Source organism: Semicossyphus pulcher, unplaced genomic scaffold (assembly GCF_022749685.1).
Source record: "Semicossyphus pulcher isolate SPU_LCO1_2020_fin unplaced genomic scaffold, fSemPul1.0.p SCAF_4, whole genome shotgun sequence".
In the NCBI taxonomy this organism is placed as follows: domain Eukaryota; kingdom Metazoa; phylum Chordata; class Actinopteri; order Labriformes; family Labridae; genus Semicossyphus; species Semicossyphus pulcher.
In genome coordinates, this window is record NW_027211715.1 from 22846104 (window position 1) to 22868605 (window position 22502).

The following is a 22502-nucleotide window of genomic DNA, read 5'->3' on the forward strand; positions in this document are numbered from 1 at the left end:
TCCTCCAATGATCCAGTGACTGCGCACATCCTCAGACCTGCAGACCAGCAGGTAACGGCGCAGCCGTTGACCTGGGGCATGTAGAAAGTTTATAGAAAGTTGGAGGAGGCATACTGGAATTATTCCCTTTACATTGTCCTTTCATTTTGAAAATCTGTCCGCACAAATAAAGCTTTCAGAACTGAAAACTAAACTTTCAGAAATGCTCTTAAGAGTTGACTAATTGCCTGAACCGACAGAATGCGGTCCTCCTAACGAGACAACTTTTCCTCTCCTCTTATTCATCACTTGAATTCACTCTTATTTAAGCTGATCACGAACTACAGGTTTTTTCATTGATCTGTCCTTGTGCTAATGTTGATTGAATAATTAGAATTATGAAATAGGGATTTAATCAATGGTTGGAGAGGTTGCTGTTCACCTTGGTTGACTGGTAACACATTTGTCTCAATAGAATCGCTAGAACACTTTTGTCCTGTAACAACAACTAAGAAATGTATCACCTTGGACGAACTGAATTCTGTGTTCGTCTAGACTGCAGCAAAAAAAATGGTGATTAAAAGTTGATTGCAGCGAACAATAAAACCGAAGTTTAACTGGCTGAGTGACTGGGCCAAATGTCTGCCAAAACTTTACCTGCTGATTGCTGTAATGCAGGTTTCGATCATTTACCAACCAAAAGAAGAATTGTGGACAAATAATCAAGTGTTCATTCTATCCGAAAATGTTTTCCAAAGATGAACTGAAGTTACAAATAATGTTCAGAACATGCAGGCGGAGGATGTGTTTAAAGAGGGGGTATTATGCTGTTCCACATTTGAAGAGATATATACAATTTTACAATGTTGGATGTCCAGACTAAACGTGGGTGAAGTTTCAAATCTGTAGGTAAAAGTATGTTGGAGTAATCCCCAGGTTTCTCAGCTCAGTCTGCAGGCTGCTGTGAACGCCAGGTTTCACACAGTTTTTTCTAATCGCTGCACTTTGTGACATCACAAAGTCAAGGCTGTATTAAGCTACTCCACAGGTATCTTATATCTCTTTCCCACCGAAATAAGTGCATTAACACAGGTTTTTCAGACCCAGGAAGACCCGCTTATAGATGCCGATTGTCTCTTTTCCCGTTGCCAGTGGAGTACACTCCTGTCGATCTCTTTCTTCTCAGTGAAGACGTTACGGTGCTTAGGTCTTTATTGTATCCATTCCTCATTCAGTCTATATATCAAACTCAGCGACAAATTTGGAACGATTTTTGAGCACTGCTCAGACGGAGACGGGCCAAATTTGTAGCTGAGGTGACAAGGAGTCGCAGAAGTTACAGACAGAGCATAGCATCGCGCCGGAAAGGGGGCGGAGATTAGGGTGTCTACCGGGGTTTTGTGTTCCCATCAATGCCGATCGGAGCCGAGGTGATGAATACACGGGTCTACTGCAGAGTCATTTGACCCGGGTCTGAATGCCGATTGCAGCCCTTCCCACTAAGCAAAAAAGCCGGGTGTTAGCGGCTTTTTTGACCAGTGGGAAATACCCCCCTTTAAGCCTTCAGCGGCTTACAACCCAAAAATTTCCCTCAGGAGTTGGTGGAGAACAAAGCAGAGCTAAAGGGAGCATGAACAGTGGGCTCTCATTCATTGGGTGTCCAGATCCACAACTCCAAATGATTGATAATCAGTGATTGATGTGTTCATAGTTCAACAGTTCCTAAAAACTTTTGCAGTAACAACTGAAAAAGTGACGTTATGTCAGTGTTGTGTTTAGGGGACCTGTAAGTGGAAGTATTCTGTTTTTTTGCTTAACTACTTTCATGTGTATCTGCTTCGTACATTTTCACTGGACAGCAGCAGAACTGTTATCTTCCATCTTTTTCATGTGTGTTGTTTACACCAGTCACACTGTTTGTGTCACACCTCCACCTTCTTTGTTTTCTTTTATGAGTCATGGCTCCGTACGCCGGGTTCTGCAGTATTTTTAGAACAAATGACTGTTTATATTACATCTTCAATACACAAAACAGAGGTAGGTGTGTGTGTGTGTGTGTGTGCGTGCGTGCGTGTGTGTGTGTGCGCCTGTGTGTCAGATAGGTGCGGGTGGAGGGGTGATTTCCTGGTTATGAATAGCAAGTGTGTGTTGATTATAATTTAATGATGTTTGTGTGTGTTACAATTTCAAGGCTATTGTTATTTGATCCGAACAGATCAGTCACACATGCAGACACACACTCATTCATGAACAGTGCGCGCACACACACACACACACACATACACACACACACACACACACACACACACACACACACACACACACAGAGACTTACAGGCTCAGACTTGCATGCAAACAAACCAGCATGGAAATGTTGTACATGTCTCTCAACCATGTTCCCACATGGTAACACCCATAATAATTTGACACAGAAACACACAGACCCACACACACACTGACACACACACAAACACACAGACCCACACACACACTGACACACACACGCACTATATTGCAGAGAATGTTTTCATTAATTAATTAATAATCACTCAGTACATGTAAACATATATTTTTCAACTAACATTGTTGCTGCTGAGCGAAGTCAGTGTGTGTGTGTGTGTGTGTGTGTGTGTGTGTGCGTGTGCGTGTGCGCGCGCTCCAATCAGATAATTCCAAACCTGGAAGTGAAACGTGGCAGACGATTAGTCCAAAGTTTGAGTCACGTTGTCGGCATGACTTGGTCTCTCTTTTGATGTGACTTTTACCACCTGAAACTATAAACTGTCTCTATGTCAGTGAAGTTTTACTTAAGTCTCTTTGTCTCTCTCTCTGTCTCTCTCTCTGTCTCTCTCTCTGTCTCCCTCTCTTTAAATCTCTTTGTTTTAATTCAGTTTGAATGATACTTTCTTAATTTTAAGCAACTCTTGTGTTCTCTGTACTGTTGTTTTGTCTGTTTGTGTTCAAACCTGTTGACCTGCCTTTTTTTCTTTTCCCTCTTCCTCTCTGTCCCTCATTACGTTTCACCACAGCACCACTATGCCCCACTCTCTCTCTCTCTCTCTCTCTCTCTCTCCCTCTCTCTCTCTCCATACAGGTTAATCATTCCAGCAGTGCTATCTTGCCAGAGAAGGTCTTATCAGTCTCTGTGTCATTTTATAACCTAACCTGCACCCCCCCTCGCTCTCTCAGCCTGCTGCCCCTACTTGTCCCCTCTCTTGTCATCCCCCCGACTCCGCCCCACCCGCACTGCCTTCAAGTAACCAAGCTTTGACCAATCACAGGCCAGCATTAAGAGCGTGTTGCTGATTGGTGGAGACTCCTGCACCCTGTCAACACTGTGGCTGATGTGCTGCTCACCAAACGATGGTAAAAAGAGTCTGTGTCTGCGTGTATACGGGAGTTTTGGTGAATCCTGGTACTGAAGTAGATGAATTCAGTTATTTTCAAGATAAAATTCCACTTTTTCTTTTGTAATTTATTATTAAACTACTAATTAAAATCATTCCATCCCACTTGTTTGACCCTTTTTCTGGTGGAGACAAAGGCTCAAGGTGAATGTGATGGAAAATATTTAAATAATAGTCACATGTGATATTTCAGTTAGAGGTATTAATAAAACATTATAGAGAACTCACTGTGTATTTGTTTGGGGTGATGAAGAGTGTATTATTGGGGGGCTAAATGCGGTAAAAACTATGACAAAAGAATCAGGAGTTTACACAGAAACCTGATGAGGTCGATGCATATGAATCCTTACTGTGTGTCGCTTTTTAAACCAGCTGCAGTTGAGGATGCTGTATTTGCAGCACAAAGCACGTGTTAACTGAAAGACTCATTTCTATTGACAGTGCGCACGAGTACAGCATTTAAATATGTTATAAAACGCAATTATGCTGCTGAACTGAAATGCAACAGGTCAGGCTGTATCTGTGTTTAGATTAAGTTTTACACTTAATAATTTGTCTGTATTTGTTCTGCCTTTCAATAAAGGTCTAAGATTGAAAAAGACTGTGCGGGTTATTTTGGGCAGATTGCGCTAAGTATTCAAAATGAACTGTTTTAAAAATTATATATATAAATTTCGAAACTTGCACTTACGTAAAAACGAAATGTTAAAAATAAAAACACATGGTCCTCTTAGGAATAAATTAAATAAAGTGATACGAACACAAAATAAGTGGAAAAGGTCACTTTAGGGTCAGCAGGGTTCGGTTCCCGTGCGTAGGAATCATTATTCTATCCATATTAAGCGTTAAAAATGTGTGATCCCTGCTGATATTAAATTGGGCTTTTTCAACTACTGGACGCTACCGTGTGTGCACATGTGTGTGTGAGTGTGTGCGTATGTGCAACGCGCCCTCTGCGACCCTTCAGGTGTGTCTGTGCCGCCCGGCACAACACGCATCTGCTAAAATAAGCGCGTGTATCTTTGCGCGTGCAAGCGCGTGGAGGATGGCTCTTCATGGGGACGTAGACACATAATTATTTTTTTCTTTGTGTATTTAATTTGAAACGGGCTAAATAGCCTGAGCCTGACGTCAGGTCTCTAATTGATCCCTGCTCAGCCAATTACTGATAATAATTCAGAAGCAGAGGTATAATTTACTGCGTAAGGGGGCTGATTTGATCCGAGAATAAAGGCCGTTTGAAGCCGGAGGCCGGAGCTGCTCACCTTTTCCACAAAGTTTTACAAACGAACCCGAAAGCCACAAATGCAACAGAGGCCGTTTTACCTTTATTTTTATTTTTAATTTGCATGGCTCTCATGCCGAATGCACGAGCTCCTTATAATTTGGAAAACCCTGAAAGAAAGACAGAAAGAAAGAAAGGGGTGTCATTACATCTCATTTGATCAAATCTTGTGACTTTGTAATGATCAAGGGGATCGTTTCTAGGTGACAGTACAAGCAGAGAACTCGAAGTTAAAACTGATTTAGGGTGATGACTAAATATTGCAGTAAACTTTATGCAACAGATTTATTCTGTAAAGATGAAGAGTTTCATCAAAAATAACTTTACATTAAAGAAGTGTGTGTTCGCGCGTGCGTGTGAGTGTATGCATGTGCTGCAACAAGCCCCTGTTACAACACGCTCCAATCCACATACCTCGCGCGCTGCCTGTGCGCTCCGTGCGCTCGTGGGGAGTCTGCTTTCACACGCAGTTGCATCACCTCTCTTGATTTCCTTGTTCTCCCTCCGCTTTTAAAGTCCATCATTAACGGGATTAAACAGCTGAGATTTTGGAGAGATGGAACTGGAGGGTTTGAGGCGATGTTTCCAGGTCTCCTCGCCTGATTGGACCGGGGAGAGATGATGTCAGACGACCGCATGCGCCCCGGATTGGAGAGAGCGGAGTAAACAAAGCCGCGAGGAGGAGGAGGAGAGGTCTCCACATCTCCAGACAGTCCGACCGACACACCGAATCCGACTTTACGCACAGGAGAGGGCGGCCCCGGCGGCGCGTACTCGTTTGCTAAAGGCTGAAAGTAACACTGACATTCACGCTTTAATGGGTGACGCGCTAAAAAGACTTTTGGAAAAGCTAAAAGGAAAATTACCATCGTCATTTAATCCGGACGCTGTGCAGTTTTCTCGTTAAGAGTATAAGAGGCTGATTTTCTAACTCAGCGCGCAACTGTGTGAAAAGTATCCAAGGAATCGCTCGTCCGTTTCCTGCGTGATTATTGCGGGTTCATGCGCAAAGGCAATTATGAGAAATTAAGTAAGAAAAGTTAAATCAGAGCAAACGCGCACCGGCTATGTGGCTGCGTATTCAGAGCATGGTCCGGTAGTTGGACGACAGAGGGAGAGAGAGGGAGAGAGAGAGTGAGACAGAGAGAAAATAACAATTACAGAACTTAAAACACATTCGGGACATTTTGCGGTGTGTGTGTGGGAACGTCTGCGTCTCCCGTCCAGGTGTCCCGCCGAGCGGTGCGGAGTCTCCTGCTCAGGCCGGCAGCGCTGACATGCTGCCCAAAGTCGAGACTGAATCCCTGGGACTCTCTCGATCGTATGGGGAACAAGGGCACATGCCAAGGAATATGCAAGGTAAGAGCTGTGCTTTATTCTCATCTCTAAAGACTGAAAGGCAGATTCATGCAGCACTTAGTAAACTTACGGAGCGTAATCGGACTGAAAGCACTCTCAGTGCGTAGCTCAGTGTCACAAAAACTTTTGAACTCGGTTGCATCCAGCGCATTTTTGCGTACAGTGCAGGCCGATAACTGGTGACTGTTTAAGGGCTGGTATTAAATGATCGCCATCTTCAGAGATTTTAGGGTCAGTCCTGAGATTTATGGAATCATTGTTTAGGGATATGTATTCATGTATTTTTGTCTTAATATTAACTATGTTAGAATAATTAGCAAGAATTGATGCAGATCAAACATGGACACACTTTCCTCACGTTTGGCCGGTGATCAAACAATAATTATACCCAGCTGTCACTCATGCTGGAAGCGTGTGGACGCCTTGTGCGTAAAAACGGCGAGACAGAGAAGGAGAGGAGAGGAGGTCTGTGTAGTAACTTACATGCAAGATTGATGAGTGATTTTGTCTGTATGTAAAGAGCAGCTGAGTCAGAGTTTTTGCCTTTAATCAAAGAAAAAGAAAAACTTCATTGTAGAGGTTTCAGTAAGCGAATGACCTCGAGCCAGTAAACTTTGCGTTTTAATTCAAATCTGAATCATAATTTATTGTTTTTTTAAATGTTGCAATTGTGTTTATTAAAAAAAATTAAATTATATTTTTCATGTTCTTAACACACTTTTGTTTGTAATGTAATTTATCACATTTTGGCCTAAAAATTGGCTGTAATTTCAAAATAAGGTTACACTAATAAGGGCACCACTTATCACACTAATGATGCTCATGTATGTAGCCTGCACTTTATAGTTTTTTTTTATTATTTGTTTTTTACGTCTAACTAATGATGTCAAACATTTAGGGCAGCATTAAGTTAGATCTTTAAATATGTGACGTTATGATTTTAAAAATGTGCAGCTTTTATTGTGAAAAAAATCTGATTGGCATTTTATCTGAATTCTCTCTTGTATACGTTTTTTTATCGGTCCGTTTGTGCAAAGTGCTCAAGAAACACCGTCAATTTAAAGAGGCACTGACTCGTCTGCCCTCATTCCCCTCCTGGCATTTCACAGCGATATCCACGGACAATCAATTAGCCCGCTCGTGCTTTATGAGCCGCTGATAACAGACTATACTCACAAGACAAGGAGTGGCTTGTTAGAGAGCCGTTATCTGCTTTTACGCAGGACTAAAAACAAGGTAGCTCGGCCTGGAGGACGATTTCTTTTGGGATTCATCTGCGTTTCGGAGACATTTTGTAACTTTCTTTGGGAGATTGCACGAGCGAGTGGCCGCGGAGGCGCGAGCCTGCAGGTGAGAGGCTGTGATGACCCGTGTCTGTGTAGTAACCTGTGTTCACATACCTCCTTTTTTCGGCAGGGATGCAGGACGGTTCAGCTTAAACTCAACTTACAATTTCTTAAAATAAAAAAATATATATTTAATTTGCAATACAGATAAACCCAGCTTCTCGTGATGCTGTAATTTCTTTAAATGTGAATCCTTGTTACAAAGAGGAGAAGAGATTGTAGAATTTTAGGGGAAAAGATATCTGACTATTTTTCTTCCGTTGGGACCATCTCCTATCAGAGTATCTTTTTACCACGGCCTCATCCATTGCGTAACTGCAACCTAAAAGCATGTTGATTTCCTTTCTTAAAATGTGTTCAAATGTACAGCTGCCGTGCGTCATGAGAACAGGCCCAACAAACCCTCTCTTTTAGCAGAAAAAAATGAAAATGGAGTTCGTTTTGAGCTTCTGTAGGGCGGGGGGGGAGGGGGGGACGGCAGCTCGGTGGAACTTGTTGCTTCAGCTGGAATATGCAGCGCGGATCCCAGCAGGGCGACGCGTTAACAAACCAGGAATCATGTCTAATTAAAAGGTCTGATTGAGCAGATGAGCGGCTTCTGAAGTAGGGCAGAAATGTGTGAGGGCCTTGGAAGGCGTCGAGTTGACAAAATATTTCCACTTTTTACAGCCACATCCACCGAGCTTTTCCCGTTTGATCCTGGCTGCTTTTTATGATTAGAACCATAAATGCTTTTGTAACTGTTGTAAATGTCAGCCCGACTGTTTGCTCGGCGCTGTCACACACACTCTTATCAATGCAGGTATGTCTAATACGCGAGGCGAAGGGGGTGCAAGCGGAAGAATATTTGAATCGCTGAGAACAGAGCCATAAATCTTTATAAAAAACAAACTTAAAATCTTATAAAATTCCGCATATTTTTTATAGATTTTTTTTTAACACGACAGTAAAGTTAAATGCTCTGCTGTGTCTTTTTCACTCCTTATTCTAATACTGACAAAATTTGCTTTTGAAACAACAGAACTTATCAACTCAAATTATGCTAACGAGATATAAAAAGGACTATTTTTTCCAGCGTATGCAGAAAATCGCTCAGCATGAACCATTTGCATTAAACACACATAAAAGAAACTAAAGCAAATGGTCTACAGCACTGCGAGATATTCTTTCGAGAGGGATGAAATAATGTTGGTTCAAGTAGCCTTTGCATGTTTTTCTGCTCGCCTGCAGAGATAAGGGCTTCTCTGTGTGTCTTCATTTGTCTGTGGGCGGTAACATTTTCTCCTCCAATCCTTAACTCTAATATCTCTCCATTTCCCCCAGCGATTTCACGACTTAGATGCATGCATATTTATGAGCCTCACTTTCATGCGCTTTTTTTTTTTTTTTAATAAATTCTTTTTGGCTCCTGTCTGCAACGAGTGTAGAAGAGAAGGCGGCAACAAGGAGGCATAAACGGTCGCGTCCTTTCAACTCAATCCAAAATCGACTCTTCGCCGACTTCCCCTCCTCAAATGAAACCTCTACAAGTCCGGCAGAACTTTAAAAAATCACATCCAGTCGCGTCGCGTGCGTGGTTCCTCGTGGTTCCCTCTTGATGGATGAAAGCGGGCTTTTGGAAAAGAGATTGCTCAGCACTGAAATAGACTCCTCTCTGTGTCTCCTCCGCAGCACCCCAAATAAAAATGATGGACTACTCATATGACGAAGACTTGGACGAGATGTGTCCCGTGTGCGGAGACAAGGTTTCAGGCTATCACTACGGACTTCTGACCTGCGAGAGCTGCAAGGTTAGTGCCCTCACGAGAAGTGTGTCTGCTGTGTGCTCGTGGTGTTTTAACATTTACGTAGTTAGGTCTCAATTATGTGTGGTTGCCTAATTTGTGCTTTTATTTTGAAGTTCCTGTTATTAGATTTACAGTGATTGAGTGTGGTTTGATTGTATTATTATCACCATTGTGTTTTCAGTACTCAGTAGAAAAGCTGGACTAAGTGCCCTTTTTTTAAATGTTGCTTTAAGTATCGTTATTGACTTTAAATATTGCAGATGCAGCCATACATGCATGGTGCATTTTTAGATACAATACAAACATAGTATAATGGCTCTGCTGTTTCTCTACAAGCTACCTGTGTTCATCTGCAGAGATGATTATTTTGCAGTCACATTTTTGCACGCTTTGCATTTAGCCAACATCCTTGCCGGAGTGACGTGCAACAAGTGTAGAAGTACACTAAAGATTAAGTTCCTCATCATTAAAGTTGCAGGAAATTCTGAGCTAAAGAGGCCGAGGGTCGAATATTGTTGTGACAAACTTTTCCTGTGGGTGTCGGGCGATGCTAAAGTGGACAGCGGCTTGGGAAAGCATGGCTTTTTTTTGTAATTATTGCAATCAGCAAACACAGGAGGTGTGGAAGCAAAGTACACAGTAACACCGTCTGTGTTTGTACATGTCTGTATCCTCCTTGTTGAAAACTCATCACATGCTCATTTAGAGAACAGCAGCATTGTGTGGCAGCAACACTCCTTAATAATGAGGCCACTGCAAAGCAAACAGTTGCTGTTATTAATTTGAGCTCCATCAACATCCTATTTGTCCCCTTCGGCCTCTTTCCACTCTGCTCACCGCCGAGCTAACAGGCACAAGCAGAGCTTTCTGTTAGCCCTGTAAAGCTGTCAGCACAAAATTAAGCTAAGACAAATGCCTCTGTGTTAACACTATTCAGTGTAAAATTGCAGCTCGCAGCATTGATGCCGCGGTGCACATTTCTTGCCTATGTGGTCATTATTCAAAGCAGATGTTATAGATTTGATCCCATATTATTGACCTTGAGATGCAAAGCCCTGACTTGAAGGGAGCCGTCAGTGGCATCTCTGCTGTTTTGAGCCTCAGCCGAGGAGCCGAACCACAAACACACGTCCCACTTTGGCTGCAAACGCTCTGATGTGTTTGTGTGTGTGCATGCAGGATGTAGATGAAGAGGTCTTTTTATGAAGCGCTGCATTATCCTTGTTGAAACATGAATAATATGGATTGATCACCTGGAGCTCATCATTGATTGTCTCTAAAATGCATGCAATCTATTCAGTGAAAGTGCGATTGTCAGGGCGGAACTGATGTATCAGTTTGTTGGCGTTACAGGCTGATATTAGCATTAAATATCCGTTATCAGGCAGGCGGAGCAATCTATCTCCACTGTAATGGACACAGCTGCGTTAAAACTGACAAAAAGCAGTTTCATTTATTCTTAGTTTTCTATTAAAGTCAAATAATCCCGCTTAGTTTTTGTTAGGAGCTGCCAGAGAGTCACATTTTCTAACTTTAAGGTATTTTATTTTGGAAATATTGATCATTTCCTTCAACCTCCAAGAGAAAGGTGATCATTTGATACCATTTTTTTTTAGGTTTTGGATAGGTTTGCCTTTTTGAGGTTTAGAAATACACACACACACACACACACACACACACACACACATAGTGGAAGAGTGAAACACACACGTAAATATTCTTTAAACCCCCCAATAATCCCACCATCGCCCAGAACACACATGCATACTCACTCTACAAACGTACACACACACACACATCCCTTTACCCAAACACAGCGACAGTGTTAGGTCACACTACACGCAGGCCACATACAGTAGAGTAAACACGGCACCACATCATACCTGTTGGAATAACAACAACAAGCCGGAACGGGCTTCACGGGTCCTCACTGCACACAAACACACGGACGGATTCCCCGGCGGATCATCTTATAATCCTAAAATAGTGACATTAAGGAAGAAGGTCAAAGGTCACACATACACGCATATTAAATGATTTATTTAAAACAGTTAAAGCACGTTATGAAACATGTATGCGGGCAGAGCTAGGTGAGGTTTTGGAATCGCTGGCCGGCAATTATGGGAAGTAAAATCAGTTTCCTGTTGCTCTCGTTGTGCAGAGAGGCTGCAGCGTTTTGGGATGGAAAATTGCTTCTATGAAAAGCTTGTAGCTGCTTTACAGTATACAATTTAAGGTCACTGTGCTGGTTTGAGTTTTTATGCAAATTTGTGACACTTTTTAGGATAAATGAGGATTTATTTTAGTTTTAATGGCAATAAAATTGTCTGACAGCAATCCCTGTACAACACGCGATGAGTTCCTTTTCCTGGTTTGCACTGCTGCTGAAATTAGTGCTTTTCTGTGTGATGTCCGTTTAATCTCCAGATGTGATATTGTGTCTTTAATGTGTGCTAGACTCCAGTTTGGTTCAGATATTTATAGCACACGCTGTGCACTAAATGGAAAATTGGGGAGAAAGTTCTCTGAAGCATGGATTTTTTAGCACTGACAAGTCGATAATCCAAAACAGAGTGCAGAGGATTTTTTTTTCTTTTTGGACGTATCAGGCAATGCAGATTGTCAATTAAATTTGTGTTTGGTGAGATATTGACAGCAGCACGTTCTTTTTTATTTTTATTTTTTTAAAGAGCAGGTTTAAGGATTCTCCTCCTAGGTTATGGATCTAGAATACGTTAATACCATCTTCCCCTGGTTTGATTTTCCCTGCTGCCGCTTATAATTAATTCCACGTTGCAGGTATGAATCTCTGTAATCCCGGAACTGTGAATTATGGATATAATTTATTGGATCTTTTGGGCTCCCGTGCTCATATTTTTCAATAATTTAGCAGAGAGCTGAAAAGATGCTTTCCTGGTAAATTCGGGGGTCTTTACGAGAACAGAGAATATTGAGAATAGTCGTTTTATTTTGAAAGGGCAACAATTAGATTTTATAACCTTTAAAGGAAAGCTCATCAGTGAAGCAGCAGCAGATAAAAAAAATGACTTCTGGTGTTTCTTGTGTGACTCAATCAAAAGTTAGGAAACATTTTTTATTATCTTTATTAAAAAAAACTCTTTAGAAAGACTGAAAACAGGTGTGTGTGTTCATGCCCCGCTTTGTAGTCTCCTTGTGTGTGTGTGTCCATTAAGTCCCTCTCCATCTGTCTGCCAGTGTGAATAGGCCAATTACCGTGGCATTGCAGGGGTCAAGCGGGTTGACGTCTTAATTGGTTTCTCTCCGTAGGGTTTCTTCAAGCGCACCGTCCAGAACAACAAGCGCTACACATGTATAGAGAACCAGAGCTGCCAGATTGACAAGACCCAGAGGAAGCGCTGCCCGTACTGCCGCTTCCAGAAGTGCCTCACCGTCGGCATGAAGCTAGAAGGTACGGAAACACATTTCTTACTATCTCGTCTTGTGGCTGAGTGACTTCAAATGAAAAGTTTGTTTGTGCTTTACATCTTTAATTGAATGTTTCTGCAGCTTTAACACAGAGTGATTGCGAGGTATGACAGCGATGTTGAAAGATGATGTGCGGCTGATAAAAGTTTGGGAATCTTACAAATAGACAAAGAGGACACGGCTGCTGCAGATGTTCAGTTAACCATCAACTATGGAGCTGTTGCCAAAGGGCTCTCAGAGAGAGAAGATGGCAGTATTAGTACTGAACTTATGACTGGATGAAGTATTCACACCCTTTGCTCTAATGATGCAACGTTACACCTTAGAAATACTCCATTACATGTAGATGCCCTGTGGTGATATCAAAGTATCAAAAATCAAAGTATTTAATGTGCGTAAATAGTTTGATTATTCTTACTAATGCTTTCATCTGTAAGCAATATTTAACTGTTGCATCATGTTTACAAGAGGTTCATTTTAACGGCTTTATATATAGTTTGGCAGTTTGTTCTGTAACAGTGAATTGTGTGTTGTTTTTAGCTTATTAGGTATTTTTAAAAGTACCACCTTTATCTATAACATAACGACTATAGTAACCAAAGCTTTCAAATAGATGGGATGGAGTGAAAAGTTTCCTATTTCTCTCTGAGTATTGCGACAGATAAATAAAGTAGACATAAACAACATCAAATATGTAGTTAAGTTAAATAAAAACACAGTCAGAAATGAGCTGGCGTCCAGGCCGTCAAATGCACCAAACAGCCTCCAGGCTCGCTTTCACCATACGTCTTTTAAATGTATTTATATTTCACTTATATCTGTGAGAATATGTTATTAGTGCACATGCAGTACTGTTATTTATGTACGAGTTTGTCTATTCTGTGGTTCACAGATGCGGCTCACTCAAACATGATCTCGAGCGTTGACATGTGCAGGAGTGTAGGAGCAGACCCAGGCCGCCTTATTCCACTCTGCGTGCTGCATCATTTATTCTTCAGCATTATCGTGCCTGTTTGCAATTACTGTAACTGAAAGTCAGGGAGCTGCGAAAAACTGCTTCTTCCAAAGTTGAACTTGTCTTCTCCCATTGATTCAAAGTGAACCCAGTTAATCAAAACACATTTACATTTCTGGAAACGCAGAGTGAAAATATTCCTCCAAGATCAATTCAGATGTGAATAGTTTCCTCCCAAATTGACATGTCCACCTTTAAAAAAAAAAGAGGTTAATACCTGCTCTGACACAATGATTGCCTGTATGAAAGGAGATTATATTTATTTAACATTTAACAATGAACATCTCAGTAATATCTATTCATGAAAACGTATACCTCGAGCTTTGTGAGGTGAAACCTTTAATTTCTACCGCAGCGCTGAAGTCCAGCATTGCTTATTAGTATTTGAGATGGGGTCAGGGGGAGGTGGGGGGGATCTGGTAGCGGCTGTGCACTTAAACTTGCCAGACAGAGTAATAGATAAAATATTAAACTTGGCGGCGGGGCGAGAATAGTAATGCTGATACTTTTGGCCGACCATTTCGAGGCCTCTTTGTTTAATTTGAACGTGGCTCAGGAGCTTGTTCAAACACGGCTGCCCAGAAGTGACAGGATGGCAGGGCGAGGAACCGTCATGTTCAAAAATAATATTTAAAATCAATTATTACTGCACACACACGAGCTGCGACATTTATTCTGAAATTTTGGAGTGAGGAAAGCATCCTGAAGGTCGCCTTACAGTAGGTGAGGATGTGGAAGCTTTTATTTTGTTAACCATCAGGTTACGTTTCAGTGTTTTCCTTTAGACGATCCTGCAAATTGTGCTGTCCTTTAATAAGATCAGTTGTTGTTATTCATACAGTTTTAGTCTTATATTAAAACAGAATTATTAACACTTTTGTAATTTAATCCAAATTAAAAATCCCTCGACTCCTGAAATGATCAAATACAATTGAGAAAAGTTAATGTGTTAAAGAAATCCGACCCTGTGAGGCTGAACGTGGAGCAAAGACAGCCTAACTAAAATCTTTCCGGAGGCTTCTTCTCCCTCTACCTGCCATGTGCGCTGTAATTAATTGCTGTTAATTGTGAATGGCCGCTGGGCACAATGTCCCGGCCTGTCATTTTCCAGCTGACACGGGTGGGGAGGGGGGCTGTGTTTGATTTGTTTTGCTGGCGGTAGCTTTCAGCTCGGGGGCAAGACGGGCCCTGCAGCACTCTGTCAGGGGCCAGAAGCTGCGGTGGGCGACTCCTGCCACGACCGGTAAAGACGTCCCGTACAGAAAAAGCTGACACCCCACAACACACACACACACACGCACAGCTCTCCCTGGTAAACACATACATTTATTCATGAGAAGCCCAAAAAGGTGGTCAGAAGGCCACAGGCGAGAGGGAGAAGCTGTCGTTTGATCTACAAAAAAAAAAAGAAACGTGTGTACAACAGTGGTGAAAGAGGAAAAAGGAGGTTTGGGGTCATGTGCTTTGTTATTGCAATCTTTTCATTCCATTACACAGCAGCTTGCAGCAACATGTGAATTCAGGATATCAAGTGGAAACCAAATGTGGATGAAAAAATTTGACGGAAAGTTTAAAGGGAAGTTTTTTAACATGTTTACTTTTGCCTGTCTGGTGTTGTTCAGAGTCCTTCCTGTTTGTCGTTCACTCTGCCAACCAATTGGGACGGTGCGCAAAGCTTTCAGTCTGCTGTGACGGTGGTAGCAGTAAAGAAGTGTGTGTTTGAAGTGGAGGGGGAGGGGGGGGCAGGGAAACAAGGTGAAATGGCAGAGAGACATAAACAGTGTTGTCACCGCATCACAACACTCAGAGATCAGTGGTTATATCTGTAACTGATAACAGAATAATAGTCTTTGCACGCCGAAGGAAAACGCTGCTGACTTAGGATACATGACTTCAACTGACTGAGTGTAACAATCTATTTGTAATTTTCAAAATAAAAGCACATCTAGATCAGTGTATTAGGCGCAGAGTCACAGATTTAAGCCTAAAACATTAACATTCAAATTAATCTGAGTATGAATATGGCTGTGATCTGTAACCTCAAACGCTATTGCTCATGAATGTTTATGTTTAATGTTTAATGTTTATATAATTTAAATGTAATTAAAAGTGGTTAAATCTATCATTATGTAGTTAAGAGACACAGCACGGCGACCTTATGCTTTTTTAAAAGTCTTCTGCTCCTGGTGTGCACTGTCGCGTCTCTGCCAGCGTTGACTCATTGAGAAACAGAAAAAAAGGCCACGTCCCACTTAGGTTTGACCCATTAGCACGTCATTCACTGAGGCTGATGAAGCGTGCCGTATCCGAACAGCTCCCGCTGGTGTGATTTCTTTTTATGCTTGCTAGAAGTTACCCTGCATCATATGCTTCACTGAGCTGCCTAATATTTCCTACACTTACGCATCCCCTTAAAGACACAGCGGAGCAGTGTAGCTGTGATACAGGGAGTTTGAATACACTCTGATTGCTCAGTGTGCTTTTTAATAAAGCAGAAATTACATAATCTACTAAATTTGAAGCTGACCAAATAGCATTGTCTTGATTTAAACAGGAAATTAGATTTTAAGTAGCTTATTTAATTCTTTTAAACTAAATCTACATGCAAAACTTCCACAGAGCCATGCAGCACCTGCGTGTTTGTACCACCCTCTCTGCTCTCTCCCTCTCCCTCCACTTTTTATTTCCTCCCCGTCTCCATCCTTCTCGCTCTGATTTGTCTTCCATCAGCCACCCAGTACCTGCGCTAGAAGCCGGGGAGCTGTCCCATTACTTATGCATAGGTATCATAGGTATTCATGTGTGTGCATGGGATAGGGCGCACTAGGAGCAGGGGCCGGGGCCCCGACATGACAAACAGGGTGTCAGCAAGCCTCCGCGGGACCCATTAATATGCTGGCGGGCGACAGGGATCCTCACCTACGCACGCTTAATATTCCTGTATATTAAACAACCATAAATCAGAGGGTATAAGCTCTGAGGCCTGTGTGTGCGGTGTGTGCAGAAGAATTGTGTGTGTAAAGGATGCTTGTGTGTGTGCTTGTATGTTTGAGATGTCGTGTACACGGGGCTCTGGATACTTTTGGGGAAAGAGGTTTAGGTTGGGTCAGTTTGTAGATTTATGGATGTGTGTGTGTGTGCCCGAGTGTGTTTTTGTGTAGACGTGTTCTCAGACAGTAAGTCAGGGGAATTCAGAGTGGAAGACAGCGTCAGCCTTTTAGCCTTTCAGCCTGGCTTTAGCCCCAAAGCCTCACTGCTAACCCACAATATCCCCCTGCACAGATCCTGTTCACACCAACTTTATTCTCAGACTGAATTTCTCTCCCTTGTGATTTTTCATCTTTGTGTATTAATTTTTTTCTTGTATCCTTCTGTCTTTATTTTTCTATTTTTAAGTGCTCATATAGCCACGCTTTCTCCAACTCCTGCCAATCAAGCTAATTGTGCAGCGCTGTAGTCTGCATGTTGCTGACGTTTGCATGTTGGCTGCCTTCCTTGCTTGTCCGTAGTGACGGCTGTCGCTGTCGTGCTAACTATTCAGTCTGTGCTGCTTGTGCCACAAACCACAAACATTAAACACGTCACTTTGTTGGCACCGCGCAGAGGCCTACCAGGGAGTTTAAGTTTGTAGCTGACACTCTGCACGCTTTTATGACGGGAAATTCAATTACCACTGTATTTTTATAGCATATAAAACATTTTTGGCAGGAAAATATTTACAAATTATGACCTTAGAGGCCGTAAACGTAACTATTAAAAAAAAAAATTCACATCAAGTGTTTTTAACGTCATTTAGCCCTCTAAAGTTGCAGGGTCATATGATATGTTTGACAATGCTGTAGCAGCTAACCCATTAGCATCTCTCCTCCTAAGTCAAACACATGCACTGTGCTCCTCCCGCCCCCTCCCCCTTCTATATTAATCTGTGTTACATGCATGCAAATCACCTTGTTTAATTAGAAAGAATCTGTGTGTGTGTGCGTGGTGGTGTTGGGACCTACACCCCCTCAATCCTGGTTTACATGATGTGATGTGGGTCCGAGGCAGGCAGGAAGGCAGTGAGGGCCTAATTGTGTTTTCCCAGTAGGGCCGACTATTAGTTCCTCAGCTCATTAATTACGCCGTTGTGGAGGAATCATTAATAGTTAAAGTCGCTCGACAATAATGTATAATGGATACATTTGACGGCTCCTGATTTCTTCTTTTTCCGCCCACAGCCTGCGTAAGTGGCTGCGTTAGCTGACCCCGAGCATGTTGGGAAATAGTGGGTGTATAATACATACCATTTGACGATTGGGGGGAGGTCTCTCAGGTGGCGGAGCGTCTGGCTTGATACCGTCTCTCTCTGTGACCTGGACCTGTGTGTGATGCTTTCAATGTCCGCCAGAGTGTTGTTTTTTTCAGTGCGTGGGTGTCAGTGTGCAAAAAAAAATGTGTGTGTGTCTGTGTGCCTCCGCTCTTGGCTCCTCTCCCTCACATCAGTGACAGACATTTTTGTGACGGAGGTCATTAAAATCACTCCCAAGGCAGGTCTGAGTGTGTGTGTTTTTGTGTGTGTGTGTGTGTGTGTGCGCCTCCTCAACCCCAAATTCCGACCCCCCATCCTGCCCCGTCTACACCCCCTCTTCTTCTGTTCTTTCACTCATCTGTCAGGACATCACGAGCCCGATTGGACCCAGGCTGACTCGTGATGATGTAAAATGCATTTATCTGCATATACGCTTAAATATTTGGGTTTCTTCTAAAGCGGGAAAGAAGACCCTCTTCTACATCGCTATAAGTGAGTGTGTTACTGTTGCGTGGTCTCCCAGACGTCCACTAGCTGGTTGCACGCTGGGCTCTGTGAGTGCAGTCGGAGTAAGAGGTAATTAAGTATGAATAATTAACACCAGCGGCCCCCGACTGGGAGACACGGAGCAGCTTCCCCATGGCAGCAGCCGGCCAGATCACACACGGTCCTCGTAGCTGTCCGCTTTGTGCCCGGCTCGTTCATTAGAAATACCCACGGCACAGACTCGTTGTGATCCTCACCACGGGATCCAGCACAGAAGGGGGGGAGGCAGGGGGCATTATGGGTATGTTTAGTCCATCTGAAAGAAAAGAAATGTTATTGTCAGGCTTTTTTGTAAAGAAAGACGCTTCTGCTAATTGACAGCAACATTTTGACTGTTAAATCTTAGTAAACTAGCATTAATGAAATGATAAATAGGGAAAGAGTCTATACCAATATCTAGCATTTGAGCTGTGTGCTTCCTGAGTGGTAGACGGAGATAGCCAGCTGTACAATGATCATTCAGCAGCACGGTTCATAGAAGTTTGCGGCTCTGGTCAATGAGTAACGACACTATCTGTTAGACCTGTGGGGTTTAGGAGTCAACAGGTAGATGTCAAGTGTAATCACCACAGGAATACCTTTGCCCTACATACAAGCTCCAAAACACAGCGCTTATTTCCCTGTACATACATGGACTAAACTAACAGTCACTAAAATACAGAGGACATAAAAGTGTTCATAGCTTTTTGTCCAGCAAATAGTAACAAACTTTCCTTTTCTTTATCAGGTCGTGGAGCTTTTCGTTTGTGTACCTGGTGAATTTGGAGATTAAAAAACCCTTATACAAGAGCTAACGCTGTCCTCTTCCTTTCTTGTCTCCTTTTCCCTCTTGTGTCTGTCTGTCTTCCAGCTGTGCGTGCAGACCGCATGCGCGGCGGTCGCAACAAGTTTGGCCCGATGTACAAACGTGACCGGGCCCTGAAGCAGCAGAAGAAGGCGCTGATCCGAGCCAATGGCCTGAAGATCGAGGCCATGACTCAGGTGATGCAAGCCGTGCCCACCGACCTCACCATCTCCTCAGCCATCCAGAACATCCACTCGGCTGCCTCCAAGGGCCTCCCACTGAGCCACCATGCCGGCCACCACACCAGTCACCATCATCACCACCACCACCATCATCACCCCACCGCCCTGCCCCCCACAGACTACGACCGCAGCCCCTTTGTCACATCCCCGGTCAGCATGGCAATGCCGCCACATGCCGGCAGCCTGCAGGGCTACCAGGCGGCCTACGGACACTTCCAGGGTACGCGCACCATCAAGTCCGAGTACCCCGACCCGTACACCAGCTCGCCAGAGTCCATCATGGGCTACGCTTACGTCGACGCGTACCAGTCAGGCTCACCGCCCAGCTTCCCTCACCTGATCGTAGAGCTGCTTAAGTGTGAGCCAGACGAGCCGCAGGTTCAGGCCAAGATCCTGGCGTACCTGCAGCAGGAGCAGGCCAGCCGGGGCAAACACGAGAAGCTCAACACCTTCGGCCTCATGTGCAAGATGGCGGACCAGACGCTCTTCTCCATCGTGGAGTGGGCACGCAGCAGCATCTTCTTCCGGGAACTCAAGGTAGGTTTGCATTAAATAGCCCGTTCTTATTCGCAAGGCACTTTGCCGCAGCTCTTGGCCCCTTCTACATCCATATTAGACGCCCGGAGAAACTGCTCCTGGTTATCGAAAGACTAAGAAAGTCAACTTGCTGTGGCGGTAGCAGGTGACTGATGGGGCAAAAAACGCAGGAGAAGGTGGCTTGAGTGTCGTGTTAAACCAAAACTAAAATATTATGTTGTATACCATGTTTGCGAAGCCTTAACTAACCCATCCACACAGACAGTTTGACCGTACGTATGTTTAGACAGGAAGAAACATACGAGAAATATCTTGCAAGACGCCAAAGTGTCAGTACATGACGACCTGATTATTTCTTAATGTGAGGGGGAAGAAAACATTTTTACAAACCTTAGCATAGCACAGTTAAACCTCAGCTTTAATTCTATTTGCAGTTACTCTTTGAGCCTTTAATAAATTATCCTGCATTTGGCTTCAATGCCAAGTCTTTCACCACGCTGTCATCCGTAATTGACAGTGCTTTACACAGTTCATGAACATCATCTGCTCAATCCTTTATCTTCAACAGGCCTTTAATCTTCCTCTCTTTATGCACTGGCTCAACACTAATGCAGAGTACACAGGGCTTGTCTGCTCTTAGCTGCCACCGCTGTCTGTCCCTCTGCCTGATCAAAATGCAGCAGCCGGCCGTATTTACCCCGTGTGTGACACATTTTGGCGATGAGTTGTGAAAACTTTGACTATGAGCTTCAGGCACTTTTCACACTAACGGGGTCTGAGTCGGAGGGTTTTTATGTGAACTGAATACCGCCCATCTCCCCTTGAAATATTCCTCTGATCTGAGTGGGAACACAGTGTGTGATGATATGAGATGAGGGCCATTAGCATACTGGTCAAACAGCGTTCAAAGGGATGACCATGTCGCACACAGAAGAGTCACAATGGAAACAAATGGTCCTTTGATTTTACCGTTTAATTTCAGTTGAATTAAGGTCGCTTTCAACCTAGAGAGACATACTTAAGAGCATTTACACTCAGCAATGTTACAAGTAAAAAGAACATTTTAGCCTGTGTCCTCTGTGAGAGTTAAACACAGTCAAAGCAGACTGACCAATAGGAACCGCCCAGCATCGCCTCACTGTAAAAATGTGATAATTCCCGCTCATTCATCACCGAGCCCGAGGGAGATTTCCCGGTGTGTGTGTGTGCTTGAAGCTTTATATGCTCTGAATGAAGGTTAATGTTCAGAGCGACATGAAAGGCGCTTGATTAGTCTGCGTTCACCTGTTTTTTCCTCCCGTTGTCTGACTCCTTTGTCTGTTTGTTTCACACCTCGTCGCCAAAGGCTCAGCTGCATATTCATGGGGCCGGGCTTGTTGCAAAAAAAAAAAAAAAAAAATCCCTCCTAATATTTAATATTATTGTGTTTTCAAAGGGGAAAATAACACATGAAATAAATGAAATATTAAAAACTGAGCCAATTACTACACAGACAAGAGTCCTTGAAAACCGCATGTTGACATTTAGCACGCGCTGTGTCCCCGCTATTGACATTTTCGAGATCTGTATTTGCATTTAACTGGGGTGCACGGCACTTCACTTGCACACACACACACACACACACAAAACACACAGGGCTCGTCAAAGGGTGTGGCCACAGCTAATAATTGTGTGCGGTTTGCCCATTAGCTTTGAATGATCATTTTAGCTGCACTGTGAAGCCTCTTTATTTCTCACACCCTCGTCCTAATTCAATTATCTCCCCCGCTTGTGTTCGTCACTCGCTGATTTGCCGCTGAATGAAATGTCATTATGTTTGCCTAATGACTACCCATATTACTGGAGCTTAATAGTAATTGTACTGGGTGCCTGTTACAAAGGTAGGGAATGACCTGAGCTCAATGCAGGAAGAGGTAGCTGCTCCTGTTACACACGGCCCATTGGTTCGGCAGCGGCGGGGGCGTATTTCACTTAAGTGAGGGAGATAATTGAGCCAAAACCCTCCTTTGGCTTTTTTTAAAGAGCCATTTAAAGCACAAGAGGGATTGAGAAATAATGTGCTAGCTGTGGCTCTGACGGTTTTTCCCACACAATCTGCGAGCCTCTCTTCCCTGCTTGTTTCTCATTAACGGGAGGACTGCTGAGCAAGGCTTAGAGTCGGTGATGAGGAGGAGAGGAAGCAGGGCACGAGCGGGCCAATCAAATGTCTGACGCTGTTATCGAGCACATTCTTACCACCGTTTTGGATATTTACGACTGTGATTTTGATTGTTGATTAGTCAAAGCTACAAAGTGTGTGTAGTGTGAAGTGTGTGTGATTAAATTAGCTGTTTTTATACGGCTGCTCAACACCAAATTACATAGAAAAAAACCCCACGATGACCTCTGCCCTGCCCTCTTTACCACCGTGCTTTGTTCATAGGTGTGTGCAGGGTTGGGAGGGTTACTTTAAAAATGTATTCCGATACAGTTACTAATTA

The 22502-nt window shown here is 43.2% G+C and overlaps 1 protein-coding gene across 1 annotated transcript in view; it reads left to right on the top strand.

The window, feature by feature from the left end:
- The first annotated feature begins 5918 nt into the window (after positions 1-5918).
- Positions 5919-22502, top strand: part of nr5a2 (nuclear receptor subfamily 5, group A, member 2) — a 66199-nt gene continuing 49615 nt past the window's right edge. Inside the window, exons 1-4 of the mRNA XM_069679410.1 lie at positions 5919-6030; positions 9048-9166; positions 12452-12593; positions 19310-20022. Of these exons, the coding sequence (XP_069535511.1) occupies positions 5949-6030; positions 9048-9166; positions 12452-12593; positions 19310-20022 (1056 nt within the window). The 5' untranslated portion in view covers positions 5919-5948. The remainder of the gene's footprint in view (positions 6031-9047; positions 9167-12451; positions 12594-19309; positions 20023-22502) is intronic.